This window comes from Vigna angularis, chromosome 2 (genome assembly GCF_016808095.1).
Source record: "Vigna angularis cultivar LongXiaoDou No.4 chromosome 2, ASM1680809v1, whole genome shotgun sequence".
In the NCBI taxonomy this organism is placed as follows: domain Eukaryota; kingdom Viridiplantae; phylum Streptophyta; class Magnoliopsida; order Fabales; family Fabaceae; genus Vigna; species Vigna angularis.
In genome coordinates this window covers 34,661,414-34,677,530 of record NC_068971.1, presented here as the reverse complement: position 1 = coordinate 34,677,530, position 16,117 = coordinate 34,661,414, and the positions used below count along the sequence as shown (strand labels likewise).

At 35.7% G+C, this 16,117-nt stretch overlaps 1 protein-coding gene across 1 annotated transcript in view; it reads right to left on the bottom strand.

The window, feature by feature from the left end:
• LOC108328967 (protein RRP6-like 2) overlaps positions 1-16,117 on the bottom strand; it is a 34,917-nt gene that overhangs the window by 1,039 nt on the left and 17,761 nt on the right. Inside the window, exons 5-13 of the mRNA XM_017562902.2 lie at positions 15,634-15,713; positions 15,435-15,485; positions 11,797-11,905; positions 7,109-7,191; positions 6,918-6,963; positions 2,104-2,191; positions 1,828-2,000; positions 236-448; positions 12-107 (exon numbers count right to left, since the gene is read on the bottom strand). Of these exons, the coding sequence (XP_017418391.1) occupies positions 12-107; positions 236-448; positions 1,828-2,000; positions 2,104-2,191; positions 6,918-6,963; positions 7,109-7,191; positions 11,797-11,905; positions 15,435-15,485; positions 15,634-15,713 (939 nt within the window). The remainder of the gene's footprint in view (positions 1-11; positions 108-235; positions 449-1,827; positions 2,001-2,103; positions 2,192-6,917; positions 6,964-7,108; positions 7,192-11,796; positions 11,906-15,434; positions 15,486-15,633; positions 15,714-16,117) is intronic.

Sequence of the window (16,117 nt, the reverse complement as noted above, 5' to 3'; positions counted from 1 at the left end):
CACAAGCTCACCTTTTTGTTGGGACGTGGCTTCCATTCTGACATTGGATAGCCCAGAAGTGGAGCATCAATAGCTCCAGTAGGCAGTTTTAGCACCTCTCCATTGCCCTATCGATCAATTAGCGAGGATTATATTGATTGGAAAGACATTGAAATAGCTCTTTTTCACTTTAGTTTTGTTTTATCCATGTTAGAATAGCATTGAAAGAGGTTGGATATTTTTTTTTCTTTACAACCTTCGCTGTAGAGAGTGCAATAACTTTTCCTTGTCCATCTTTATCTTCATGCTGAAAACATTCCTCCTCCATGTCAGGAGAAAAACAATTCTCCGAGATATCAATACAGGTGTCATTTTCAACTCCAATGCTTTCTGTTGCTGCGCCTCCAATCTTTAAGTTTTGCGTCTGAGGTACTTCAGTTCCATCCTTAATGGGTACTACATTTGACAACTGTATCATGATCATATACAATTTATCAACATGTAAAAAACCAGTAACTAAAACCAAATGAAAACAGTCATACAATACTACTTTGGAAGCTGGTAAGGCACTACACAGTAGGGTGGCGGCTTGTAGGTTGAGAGGATGGTGAAGATGGATAAAGAAATAGTTAATATTGGTTTTAGGTAGAGAAGAGAAAGGAGAGATAACTTTAAAAAAATTAGTGAGGGACACGTAATACTATTTCTCATCTATTAATAGTAATATCTATATCTCTCTCCCCATCTCTTCTCTACTTCTCTTCACCTAAACAACTTTATTTTTCACTTTATTTCTCATCTATTTCCCATCTATTTCTAGTCATCTCAGCATCTTTCTCCTCGTCTCTTCCCTAGTTCTATTTAAATAAACAATTTTACTTTTCCCTTTATTTCTCATTTATTTTCCCTCTACCTATTTAGTTTCATCTTATTTCTTTCCTCTGCCAAATACACAGGAGAAAAAGTAATTCGAAGAAATTACAGGACAGACAACTATAAAATATTCTAAAAGATGTAAATCAGATAGCTGTGTGGATTTGCTCAATTCAAACCTTTCCCTTTTCACAAACTATCTCATTATTCTTTTTGTTATAAATTATTGTGAACGCAAAATGAGAAAAGATAAAGAGCTTAATCCAACTACATCAACTAAAACCCAACCAAGTTCAATTGGAACTATGTTCATAATTTTATTGATATCACATCACCAGATCCAGTCAACTTAATGTTAGAAGTACCAATGATTAACTTCATCCATTTTAGAACCAAAAAATATGAAGCAGTTACAGAAGGCGGCTACAATATATGTACGAGGCAATTGCTTTCTTATGTGACAATAGATAGTTATTTCTTCATGAAGCAATTATTATTTAATGTCAGAAGAGTGTCGTTACTGTTTAAATTATGAGGCAGTTATTGACATCTTTATGCCTGACAGTTATGAGGCAGGTTGTTTATGAATTTGAAAGTGTGCTTAAGAGAACTCAGTTAGGGCTTAGGCCTGTATTTATGGATTTGTCCTTTAATTCTGGTTTTGCTCAGAAATATTATTAATAAAATTATCCCTATTTGTGTATGCAATCTCCTGAGTCTAACAATTTTTATTTTCTTATTGGTACTATTTTTGTGCTACAGTAAGATAACAGTCAGCAGCATACAGCTTGATGTGGCAAGTCACATTATTCCAGTTCATCTTGATCCCTTAATAATTAAGAATAAGTGCAAAGGATAAATTACCGAGAATATTTATTCAAAACAATGCAAATCACTATTAATTACCAAGCAGACATGCTACAGAAAAATAATGCATCATTCAGCAAGGTTTCAACCGATCAACATACTACTTACACTTGCCGCATGTTCTTCCTTCAAACGTAGTGCAGCCTCTTCAAAGGCAGCAGCATTTTGCATAGAATGTCTGACAATGTTAACAATGACATCAAGGCTGCGCTCAACATATGGGAGCTTTGACCTTCCTACTATTCTCCGTAAATTGCTTATAATGACAGGCATCTGCTTAGCTTTGAAATGGGAAAACAGAAACTGAATTGTTGTTTGCTGTGCAAAAGTACTGCGTATTAAACAGAAGACAATAGAGAAGAAGTCTACATAAATTTCATTTACCAATTTCAAGAATAATTTTATTTGGCAATACATAACCAGGCCCCTCATCATCTGCACGTGCAAGATCATCACGCCATTCCCAGAGCCCCTGTGAGACATGCAGTTCATATGAAATATAATGGTTGTGAATCATACAGAAATCTGACGCAGAAGCAGCTATATGTCTTAGAATCTGGACTTTAGACCTAACTTCACCCTCATAAAAGTTAACTCACAAGGCAAAGACTGCTCAAGAAATATATGCTCCATCTAAACCATATTACTACACAAAGTACTTGAGAAAAATAAAAAGATAATATATTTCAGAGTTTGTACAAGACTCTCTTAGGTTCTTATATTTATATATAGAATCTGTTAGATCAATCTGAAGAGATAGACAAAAGAATAGAAAAAATAAAGGCACCTCTAGACCCTAGGTATAGATAGGTACAACCAAAAACAGTTTCTCAAATAATGCCTATTCTGAAACTTCCCCTTAAACTGGAGTATACAAATTGTATATGCCAAGTTTGGAACTAGAGTTTTGATGATCCTCGTATCATTTGAGAAATTCATTAAAAATAGCATATTTGCCTGCAATAGAAGATGAAGTAAGATCCACAATAGATGATTGTGAGGGAGGATTAGTTTGGACAACTGCAGCAGATCAAGAAGAACAACCATGTAATGCATAACACCTGTCAATCTTGTAGCCTAGCTTGTGACATTGGTCACACTTGTGAAGACCCTTTCCTGGCTTGCGATTGTGATCATTAGGTTGAGATGCCAAAGCAAAGGAATCATTGGAGGAAGCAGCTATATCAATGATGTGTTTATTGGGCACACACAAAAAGATGGAACAAGTAGAAGTAAAATTGGACACAACAGGGGGGAACCTATGCTGACAAGCTGAAGAACTTTGACCATTCCTCTAGTTCTTGGGTGGGAGTACAGGCAGGAGGTAATACCTCATTAAAGTCGTGAAGAAGAGCATGAATTTTACCAAATATTCAGCCATTGGGCCATGACTTCGAGGAGCAACAATAGTGAGAAGATAGTGACAAACACCATAAAGACATTGAATGCCATTAGTGTAAGCACAAAACATTTGTTTTAAAGAAGAGTGAATGGTAGAACGATGATCTCAACAGCGTGGTGGTCGCCTGGTCGAGATGAACAGGCTGCCGGTCTGAACTGTAACTGGCGACAACAGTGGTGACTCTGGCGGTGGCTGCAGTGCAATGGCAGTTGTGATGAAAAAAAAAACAGAGAACCTAAACTCTAGATATCATGTTTAATATAATGAAAACTAGGTATAGGGTTAATCTCCCTTGTAGGGTAATATATTTTATAATGAAGAATCATACAGGGAAAATGTGGCAAATACACATAAATATAGTAAATATAAGATATTGTTAGATATTATGACTAATAATATCTAACATTTCATTGAGACAGACAAAAGTTCACATCATTCTTTCATTGACAACTTGGTTAATTGACTTAAGGAAATAAGATTGAAGGGACATACACCAACAAGGAGAACAAATTTTATGTTTGTGGAAGGAGAAAAGAAAGCTCGACTAATTCACAATGCACATATTTTGCAGATCTATTGACCAAGGTTATGAGATGAAAATGTTTAGGAAAAGAAAGAAAAGAGGACAAAGAGGTATTACTAGAAATATCATCAAAAGCACGAGTCAATTATCCATGAACTTTGACTTTCCACAAATTGTGAAATCCAAGTTTTTGACAAACTGAGATTTGTAGATGGTTGTGGTAGGCTGTTAGATTTCAATCTTAAATATTCTTGATATTCCTTGTCAAAAAACTTTCCAAGAACCACAAATTTTGAGATATTGGTTGTCTAGTTAGGAAGTTCATGGAGAAGAAATTTTCTGGACATGACCCATTCTTTGCCAAATATGTGCATTGAGAATGTTCCCTACCAAGTCATCTTCTACTCCCACAACCTTTTTAATTACTTTAAGGGTATTAGCTTCAATTAACATCTTCAATTCTTCAGAAGCATATTGACCTTCAACAATAAAAGTCATCATTTTGCGATTTGTTTGTTTAAATGTTAGCTTGTGGGAAAAACCATACAGCCACTGTATATCACTTGCATAAAAACTCTGGGCCTTCTTCTAAAAGGTTGTGCATGATTTGAAAGTTATCAGGATTCCCAGTTATTGGGTTCCAAAGTTTGCCACAACAGAGCACAAAGTTGCAAGTCTAACTTTTGCTATTGTGCAGTACTTTTTTTGACGAGATCTCATTGACATCTTTTTCCAAGTGATCATGAAACCCTTGACCAATGCTCAACGAATGCTTCCCAAGACAATTTCTCCCATTAAGCTTTTCTAACGTAATGATGCGAGAAACTGAAAAAACAGTTTGATGGAACCAGCAGCCATTTCTGACCAGAAAAGAAGGGTATAATGAGAACTCTATACGGCCAAAAAGGGAGCCAAACAACCAACCCTCACAAAAGGGACAAATAGGGGTTGGAATGGAACATAGAGAGGACAATGAACCCAAGCACAGCAACACAATGGCTCTCTAGTGGTTGGAAAGCAGTGCACAGGCAACGGTTGTTTGAGACGCATGATAAAGAGGCTGCATGTGGGTGTACGTGAGACAGTTTCTGCCTTGTTGCTTGGAGAGAAGCTCCAAATATGGTGGTCACGAAATCAAACTGTAATGGCCAGTTGCATATAGTGGTAAGCCAACAATTTCTTCACTGGATAGAACAAGGACAAGCAGAGCGGGATCGATAGACACCTCTAGGACACTAGATACAGATAGGTACAACTCAAAACAGCTTTTCAATAAAGCCTATTCTAAGCATATTCTAACAAAAGTAACCACCACCCTAAAAGTGGCCACAACTAATGTGCTACGGATGACCACAGTTATCGTCATTTTTCAACACCATCCAAAATTGTAGGATTCTGAGGAAAATTGTGATTCTGAGAACATGGCTAGGTTACCCAGATTTGTAACATCCCAATTTTTCTTAACACTTTTAAAGCCATTTATTTATAAACAAATACATAAATTTTAGTAAAATCTTAAGACCTTTATTGAAACTGGGAAAACAAAATCAATTGTCTTTATATAGTAAATTTGAGTGACATGAATAAAAGAAAATTATAAACTAAATTACTAGACCGGAATCATCCCACTCTCCACTCGTCTATCCTTGTTATGCAGCCAAACCGGCTTCATCATTTGCTCCAATGCTCTCATGCATATATACAATCATTGTAAGTGGAAACCACAACCAAACACAAGAGTATGCTAATATAACAAAGACTGCAATCAGAATTATCAAAATATCACATATATCATAATACATCATTCAATAGATTATGGCACTCTGGCCCTAGCTCTACTCGCCTCAAGACATCATCTTAGATATCTAGAAGCACTCATGCAGGATGCACACACTCATAGCATTCATGGAGACATGCTCAAACACCGTAGCAGTCATGGGGACCTGCTCAGACACCATAGCAGTCATGGGGACCTGCTTAAGCCTTGTAGTAATCATGAGGACCTTCCCATCTCATAGCAGTCATGAGGACCTACCCAAACCCATAGCAATCATGGGGACCTGCCCATCTTGTCTCATAGCATTCATGGAGACATGCTCATACAAATCAAACATTCAATCAATTCATCAACGCAAACATGACAATGCATATAGATACTCATCAGACAATCAGATTAAATATTAACTTCCCTAACTTAGATTGAGTACGTTAAACTTCAAAGCTTCTCCCTACGTTTGACTCTTACTCTTACTTTTTCCTTCTACTCATCCATGTTTCTTCTCACCAATTAGAACCCTTACTCACATGTTTAGTATATATATTTATAGGTTTCATTCTCATCTTTAAAATCCTAGATACTCTTAAGAAATTTTACGTGATCCTTTTAATAATCATAAAACTTTTCCTACCTTTCTATTTATGTTTCATAGAAAAAATCTTATAAAATCTCCACCCTTAAGGATAAGCCTTGTAATATCCTTGTAGATAAAATAAGAAAATTAGCTTAAAGATAATTCTCATGCACTCTATAATCTTCTAAAATCATTCTCGTATCATCAAAGATTTTATCTCTTAAGAAATATAAAAATATCCATATTATATATCAGTATGCACCTTATTTCCTACTTAGTCTTTCTTTAACTGCCAAATCTTTCCTATAATAACAATTTCCATAATAAATACATTCCCAATATTCTCCTTAATAATTCTCTAAATGATAACCTCTTTATAACATATTTCATGTACAAATCCATCACCAATGAAATCTGTTATGCCTCACCCAATGATTTAGTTGTCTTCACCCAATGAAATCGAATCATCTAATCCCTCTAGTCCTTCTATTGTTATGGTTGTCTAATACTTATATAGTCTATTCCCCAGTTACCAAGTCATCTAGTGCTCACATTTTCATCAGTAGTCGTCTACTCTAGCTTACACCTAGCATTTACTACCCACAACATTTATTGTGTTCTATATTTATATTTATAATAACATACATTTCAGGGGTCTTACAATATCAACAAAAAAAATGGTATTCAAGAGAAAAACATGCTAACATTCTTAGTTTGTGTAATGCCAGAAGAATAGGGGGCATATTGTGCCGAAACAGTGTATTTGAATGCACCATGAAGTTTATGTACATAGACTAATTACATTAATTACACAAAAATAAAAGATACTCAATTTCCTCTAGATCAAATACTATATATCCCTATAGAATGTTTATAAAATAAATGTTGAGTATTTATTTAACAAAGTCAAAGGGAAACTTACTGAAACAACAGCAAGCTGCTGAGCATTAAAACCAGCCCTTCGCAACCTTCATAGAAAACAGTAATAAATTCAACAAAAATACTTCAAAACTCATTTTACATAGAAGTGGCAGAATTGTAGTTTGAAAAAGTTGCTACTAATAAAGAATGCTGAAGTAATTAAAGATTGACAATAGAGAAAAAGCAACAAACCCATATAAATGAAGGAACGAGTTTTCTGTCAGCAGGTCCTTCTCATATAACTGCTTGCAGATATCATAACTGCGCTTATAAACCTGTAAGTGAATGGAATTCTGGTTAAAAGGCTGAAAGATAAGATTCATTAAGCCAGCCATTCTTTAGTGTTGTTCTGCGTTTTGATTAAAGATCTATGTTGTTAATAAGTTATTAAACTTGGAAAGAATACTACTATAATTAGCACTAATTAGGGGACAGATTGATTGCAAAATCAGCTATTGGTACGGAAATTGAGATATTTGACAGAGACTCAACGAGAGCTAGCATTTGTTAGTGTTGTAAGTGTTGTAATTAGAGGAAATATCTTCTTAATTAAAGAAGATATCTATAGAATCTTCCTAATTAGAGAAAATAGATGTGTAATCTTCTAGATTATTTTGTTTCCCTATTTTCCTATTTTAGAAGATTAGATTGTTACAAATAGAGCAAAGGAGAATGTAATTGATATGATTGAGAATAATAAAATCATTCTTATTTTCAACTGTAAGCCAACTCATCATGAACCAAAGGGCAAAGCTAGTGGCCAATCTGTTGATAAAACTCTCCTGTATTTGAAATTCACACTATGGAGAGGCCTCTTATTCAAAAAAGGTGGGAATTTGACCATGAAAGCCTTACACAGATGTTGACTATGCAGTCATCATCAACTTCAGGCTAATCCATGTTTTTGGGAGAGACTCTTGGCACATGGAAAAACAAGAAAGCAAGATGCAAAGGATTGTCCAAATTTTCAGATGATGAGTGCCAAGTGTATTTGAGACTTAAATATGAAAAAATTCAACCATCAAGTAGAATCTTCTTCGGCACTAACTGTTTTTCAACAATGGATACTTGACTTAGGTGTCCCTGGTCATATTTCTGGTAATAGATCTTCATTCTCATTTATCTATTTTCAAAAAATTCTCATGGATTCAATCTTAATTTGCTCGTACATTCCAATTGTGCTTACAATTTAGTCTCTTTAAAAAAATATTGCTCTTTAAATTGTTTTGTAACATTTGATGCTAATTCCTTTGTTATACAAGAACATGTCACGGGTCGTCTAAATGGCAAATGAACATAGAGTAAGACCTTACATAGAAAAGTGAGAGAAAGACAAAGACAGGAACCAAATCATTAAGAATTGATGATAACATGTTAGGATAGCATTCCCTCAAAAGCATAAGTAATTTTAACAAGCATTATAATTATGTAAAATATGAATGAATATATCAACTTGAGTTTTTTATTTCATTAGAAAAAGTGTCAATTATAGAAAACAATTTTGATCAATTCTTCATTAATCAAATCCAACTACACCCAAAGTAGTAATCTATTAGGAACCCAATATTGAAAAGAGAAAGAGTAATATTTTTTTATTGAAAAGACTGAAAAGAACACAAAATAGGAGAACACTCTCTCCTCCAAGGGTTTCCCCTTCACGAAGAGATAAAGCTCAATCTACAAAATTATCATCCTCTCCTCCAAGGAACTGATTGGTCTAATTATATAGACCAACTCCCAACTGACAGCACTGCCTCCACTTATTTTTTCATCCCACACAGGGCCCCAATGGATAGTCCACATCCCCAAGAAAATGGTGAATCTCCAACTTTAAATTCTTCTCCCTCGTCACCTCTTCCCACGCGTCCTGGTGCAAATGATTCAGCATCGCCTATTGCCCTCAGAAAAGGTACTCGTTCCACTCGAAACCCTCATCCCATTTATAATTTTCTTAGCTATCATCAATTGTCACTCTCCTATTTTTCTTTTTTATCCTCAGTGTCTTTTGTAGTTATACCCAAGAATGTGAAAGAAGCACTTGATCATCCTGGACGGCGACAAGCTATGATTGCAAAAATGCACGCTCTTGACCACAATATTACTTGGGAGACGGTGCCCCTTCCCCTGGCAAAAAGGCGGTTGGTTGCCGATGGGTGTATGTAGTTAAAGTCGACCCTGATGGTGAAATTGATCGGCTCAAAGCCCGACTTGTTGCAAAAGGTTACACTCAGGTTTATGGTCTTGATTATTGTGACACTTTCTCTCTTGTAGTCAAGATGACTACTATTCGCCTCTTCTTTGCCGTGACAGCCATTCGTTATTGGCCACTTCATCAATTGGATATCAAGAATGTCTTCCTACATGGTGATCTTGAGAAAGAAGTTTATATGGAGCAACCTCCTAGGTTTGTTGCTCAGGGGGAGTCTGGTATGTTATGCAAATTGCATCAATCTCTATATGGCCTCAAGCAATCACCACGTGCTTGGTTTGGAAAGTGTAGCTCCATTGTTCAAAAATTTGGTCTAAAACACAGTGAAGCAAACTATTCAATCTTTTACTGTCATTCTTCTCTTGGGAAATGTGTTTACTTAATAGTCTATGTTGATGATATTGTCATTACAGGAAATGATGTTGTCGGAATATCTCAACTGAAAGAGACTTGTGTAGACATTTACAATTGGAGTGATCAGTCAATTCATGCAGGCTCCACGTGTTGACCATTGGAATGCTCTCATTCGCATTCTAAGGTATGTCAAAAAGGCTCTCAGGCAAGGATTGTTATATGAAGATAAAGGAAGCATTCAAGTCTATGGGTATTGTGATGTAGATTGGGCAGGTTCGCCTATTGATAGACGATCTACTACAAGATACTGTGTTTTCCTAGGAGGAAACATTATTTCATAGAAAAGTAAGAAATAGAATGTAGTAGCTCGATCAATAGCTGAAGCCAAGTATAGGACAATGACATCACTAACATGTGAACTTATATGGATGAAACAATTCCTTCAAGAACTTAACTTTTTTGACATCCATACTATGAAGATGTATTGCGATAATCATGTTGTTGTCCACATTGCATCAAATCTAGTTTTTCACGAGAAGACTAAACATATAGAAATTGATTGTCATTTTATTCGTGAAAAGTTGTTGACTAAAGAAATTTGTATTGAGTTTGTTGGGTAAAACGATCAACTCGCAGATGTGTTGACCAAGTCATTAAGGGTCCTTGGATTGAGTTTATTTGTTCCAAGCTTGGTACATACAATTTGTATGCTCCAGCTTGAGGGAGAGTGTTAGGATATTTACCCTATTTATAATGATTATATTGTGTCAAGGGTTACTCTATTTATCATGATTATATTGTGTCTTAGGTTACCCTATTTATCATGTACTCTTGTATCAATTTATTCTTATAAATAGAAGATTATGAGAGGGATCAATCAAGCCCAATCATGCTGCTGTCCACATTGTATCAAATCTAGTTTTTCACGAGAGGACTAAACATATAGAAATTGATTGTCATTTTGTTCGTGAAAAGTTGTTGACTAAAGAAATTTGTATTGAGTTTGTTGGGTAAAACGATCAACTCGCAGATGTGTTGACCAAGTCATTAAGGGATCCTCGGGTTGAGTTTATTTGTTCCAAGCTTGGTACATACAATTTGTATGCTCCAGATTGAGGGGGAGTGTTAGGATATTTACCCTATTCATAATGATTATATTGTGTCAAGGGTTACTACTCTATTTATCATGATTATATTGTGTCTTGGGTTACCCTATTTATCATGTACTCTTGTATCAATTTATTCTTATAAATAGAAGATTATGAGAGGGATCAATCACGCCCTTTAGAATTATTTCACAGTTTAATTCTTAAGTGAAACCTTTCCTCATCTCTTGCCTAAGTCCTCTCCATGTTGCCATCCTTATATCCAGTTCGTTGGTCCCCCTCTCCAAAGTATTGTAGCTTCCTTCCATGTTTTCCCTCCTTGATCCGACAGGTCGGACCAATTATTAGGAACCTAGAATTAAAAAGAGAAAGAAGAGTAATATTTTTTATTGAGAAGACTGAAAATAACACAAAATAGGAGAGCACTCTCTCCTCCAAGGGTTTCCCCTTCACAAAGAGCTAAAGCTCAATCTACAAAATTATCATGCTCTCCTCCAAGGAACTGATTAGTCTAATTATATAGACCAACTCCCAACTGACAACATTTCCTCCATTAAGTGAGTCAGTGAATCAACTCGTTTAACCTACTAACCTGTGGTGGATCAGCTCGGGTTTGAATTTTTTTCGACTCACTATCGGATCATCCATTAATGTTTAGTTTCACGCTTGAGATTGTATATACCTCAACGTGAGGAGGAGTGTGTGTTGAAAATCCCACATTAACTAGGGATAAAACAACTTCATAATATATAAGTGGGTGCAAACCTCACCTTATAAGCTGATTTTGTAGTAAGTTAGGCTTAAAATCTACTTCTTAACACGACCAAATATTTGTCTACCAATTAGCACTAATTTAGAACAGAGATTGAGTGTCTTTAATTATTCAGAGTTTTATTATTGGGTATCAACAACCATACATAAGTAGAATCATGATTGTATTCCTAACCAAGCAATAATATTCAGATTATTCCTTTTTAATGCTCCCTTTCTGACTATCTAAGATTGAAATATTAACTAGTTTAGCTTGGATAATTTCCCTTTAATGCTTGTTTTTCAACTATCTATGATTGAAATAATGACTAGTTAGTTTAAGTAAGCTTGAAAGTTAAAATATTTCGGACCAAATAAACCAAGGGAAAAAGGAGCATCTAATAATCATATAAACTAATTGATAGATTGCATGGTCAATTAGTTGGTTGGTATCAACTTACCTCCAGTAGAGGATTATCACAACCTTCAGACTCCTTAGACAATGTAAACAATTTGATCCTCATTAAATCATATATATAGAGCAGATAGTGTGTATCCTCTCTGCCATATCTATAATCAGAAAAATAGTTCATTAGATTGTAGTTATAAAAATCACAAGCTTAATATACAAGTCAATATTGCATAAGACCTTAGACTAATCAAATTAATATTTTCACACATAGATGGACTGTGATTAGCAGAAAAACTACAGATAATGTTGTAAATAGGGAATTATTAGGATAAAAATACCCTACTATCTCCCCAGTAAGTAGGAAAATGTCTCTAGAATCTACATATTTATTCATATTTCACTTCTTTTTTTATATTTCTTTTTTAAAGAGAATATGATTGTCATAAATAGAGGTTGAGAATGTAATTAGCATGATTGTAATTACTAAAATATTTCTGTATTCCCTCTCACTATTCAAGTTGGTATCACAGCTCCAGATCTTAGGCTCTCTATTGTTGCCACAGCCACCATCCTCGAAGACAGTGGTAGGATAAAAAGGTGCGTCTCACACTAGAGATCACAATGTTGGTAGTTGTGTCACCTTAAAAAACACCACACGCCACAATAGTGTCAGCAGATGTAGCCCAAGCACCCTATTCCAACCACACCCACCTATCACCACTGCCGCCACATATAGGCTTGCAGAAGCCCCCTAAGTCCATCCCCAAGGGATGGTGTCATCTTGTTCGACTCCATTTTTCAGTAGATTTGAGTCTTTTACTCCCTTGCAAATATTTCCTTTTTCCCTTTGCAGTTTGCTCTTTTATTTTCTCAATGGTTAAGGCTACATTTACTCCTATGGATCCAAATGATCTTCCAAATGTAGTGGACTCCTACCAATTTGACGCCAAAATTATTTGCGATAAAGCCGGAACATTCAGAGGATTCTAAAAGGATGGTCAAGATCATACCACATTGATGGTGGAGGACCGAGGTTAAATGAACCTAATTTTGAGATTTGTGCTAGCTAACGAAGATTCACTTATCATGACTTGAATGTGGCATTCAAGGGTTCCCAAGATAATTCAAAATTATATGTTTTATTCTTCTGCTAAAGAAATTTGGGGTGACTTAAATAACACCTTTTGGAAAAGGATTTTGCTGTTTGATATTACATTTAAAGCAAGGTGTTTCTGATAGGATATGGAGAGTCTATGAGAGAAAGAGAAGAGGGAATGAGGAGGTCAGGAGAGTTAATGAAGCCTAACTGTTAATAGTTAGGGGGCGGGAAAAGAGCTCTTATAAAGAGCTGGGGTATTCTTTGTAAAGGGGAGTTTTTGAACATTCATTGTATAGACAGGACTCATTTATCCTGTGGAGGGGGAATTAGGCTCCCTTGGAGGTTTTGGGTTGTACAGACTGAAGAGATCAATACAGAATACTTTGTTTCGCTATCTTTCTTGATTGTTTGGTGTGTGTTAGTGTTGTGTTTAGATAGGTTTCATACTAAGAAACTGATAGGATATAAGATAGGGCGGTGGAACAGTTGGAGAAGGCGGGCAAGGGGCCTATAAATTTAAACCTTTTGTAATTTTGTAGGAGGGGAGTTAGTCAATTGTATACTTTGTACATACCAGTTTCGAACCTGGTGAGAGGGGTTAGGCCCTCGAGTTACACTTGGTACTCAGTGATTGTTACTGTGAATAACATACCCATTGTTTGATTCTTTCTGTCTTGTGTGAGTGCATATCAATGGTGAGGGTGACGGTTAGGTTCTTACACTAAAGATTCCTAACAGAAACCTATCAGTTTCACACCAAACAAGGTTCTCTCTCTATGAAAATATCACGAAACTTTGAATGGGCTGTGGATAAAACTAGATCAGTACCAACATTTGAAGATAAAAAAAACAAATGCTGCCCCACATGTTAAAGTTGTTGAAAGAGGAAGAATCTTTAAATTTTTACATGGTCTGAACCATGAATGTGACCTAACCAAGATAGAAATCTTAGGGAGAGAAAACATCTCTATTGGAAGTGTCAAAGGAAAAGAGACTCGGAGGGTTGTCATGCTTAATGGAGGAACCTCCAACACAATGTGGTCTAAACACATGAAATTCATCATATGCCTTCTTGATTTGTCTCTTTTCAATGGTCACAAACAACCTTGGATGCCTTTCTTCATTTTAAACACTCAGCTTGTATCCTGTGTTTGATTTCATTAAATTTCCCATCATTCTTAATCTCCAAGATTTACATCCCAAGCTATTTTCCTCTTATTTCTTGCTATATTTGCAATGCATGTACTCTGTCTTATTCTTAACCACTCGAGTAAAAGCCTTTGATTCCAATATCTCTCCAAAATTCAAGCCTAAACCTAACCCTTTCCCTTGAATCCTCAATCAAATTCAGAGCTATATAATCAGCAGAAGTGATGCATTTAGGGATAATCTTTCATATATATCATTGTTAAGCACATCCAAAATATTGAAGTAAAAACTCAAGGTAGTTACCACATCTATACAAGTCTTGTACACGAAATCACAAACAAGTTCCCTTTCCAAAGACTTCCACAACACTTCTCTTAACAACTAACACTTAATACGAGTTTTTTAAAAGCAGACCAGTAATTAAATCAGACAAGATACTGGTTTAAAACCAGTGAGTTAATAGTATAGTCACATGAGCAGGTTTATATTAAATTACAAAAGGTAAACATCAATAAAATATATCTGCTTTAGTGGTGGATTAATATATTTCCAATAGCCAAGTTTCAGTTACCGGCTTGAGTTTCCAAAGTCCAGTTTGAATTTTCCTCTAACATTCATTTTGTGACACTCTACTCTAGATGGAACAGTCAAGGCTGCGGCGTGGAAATTGGACTTAGGGGTGCTACAGATTAGACAAGCAAGCAGACTTCAGGACATGTGCTGCAGGACACTTCACAGTATTGGAGTGCACCTCCCAAGAAGGGAGAGCTAGACATTTGTGCAGGTTGAACCTAGATGAGTCCCCGACTTTGTCCAGGTTGATTCCCTATAATCAAAGTCATTTCTATTGATCTATGTTGAATTGCCTTTCCCATAATTTCATAGTATGGAAAATGAGTTTTATCCCTTTATGATTACATAATTCTAAATATCTCCTAGTCCATTGAATATATTTATAATCCTAATGCATGTTCTCCACATCCCATTATTCCCTTGTTACTAAGCACCCAGGTACTTCTAAGGAAAATTCATAGGGAAAATTTCTAGGAAGTGATTCCCATGTGCATGACACTTCTAGTCACATCTTTTAAAAAAAGAAAGATCAACAGTTAGCTCATTGGTGCTCTTGTCTGAGTCACTAAGCTCACTGAATCCTTGAGTTTTGTGGGTAGTAACTAATGACTAAAAGCTTCATAATGAAACTTATGTCAACGTGATCATATAAATTCCAAACTCTCGGTCTAACATCAACTACAGATCATCCCCAACTGAGTACAGAGAACAAGATAACTTATTAGATCTGTGTCCCCCAAAACCTGGATCACATACCCTTTGTTTATTATTGGATAATAAATTAAACTAATACACATCTAAAAGCAGGTCAAAACCTAAACCATGGGAAGAATCAACAATGTGATAAGTTTAAAACACAGTTGCACCTCAGCATCACATCAGGAAGAGGGCGTAATCTCCAATCTGCATTCTGGTATCTGCAAGGAGTTGACTAGTCAACCTTCCAGAGTGTTGATAAGAATAAAATGAATAGTTATTCCACAGGAAATTATAAAACTTGTGTTAAAGAGTTAAGTAAGACACTTAAAAAGAAGGGGATAATTCCAAAAAGTAAAGACAACATACTCCTTGTTTGCAGTAATCCCACAGAAGTGTTGCAAAAGATGTTGCAAACTGTATCTCTCCATTTTTAACACTCTAGAAGCCTGAGTAACAAAATTAAAATATACATTAGTCCTGTTTGACAAAAAGAAGAGAACATCATAGAATGAATTCCCACCATGCGACCAATGAACTTGGGTTATGACAGGGATGATCAGAAGCAATAAAACTCAAAAGTTTGTTCTGTCATTTCATGATGTCAAAGAGTAGATCAGGACATATAGATGCATGAAAAGCATAGCACTGAAATGTTTTCAGGGTTATGGAAAATTTAAATCTTGCAAACATACAGGGGTAGCATGAGTATAATATAAATCTCAGAACTAGACATGTCAAAGTGAGCCGGAATCCATGAACCAACCTGGCTCATCATGGATTCAAGCCAGGCCAGGTTGGGAAATTTTTTTTTTTCGATTGAGTCAAAATGGATTCAGCTTACTTAACCCAC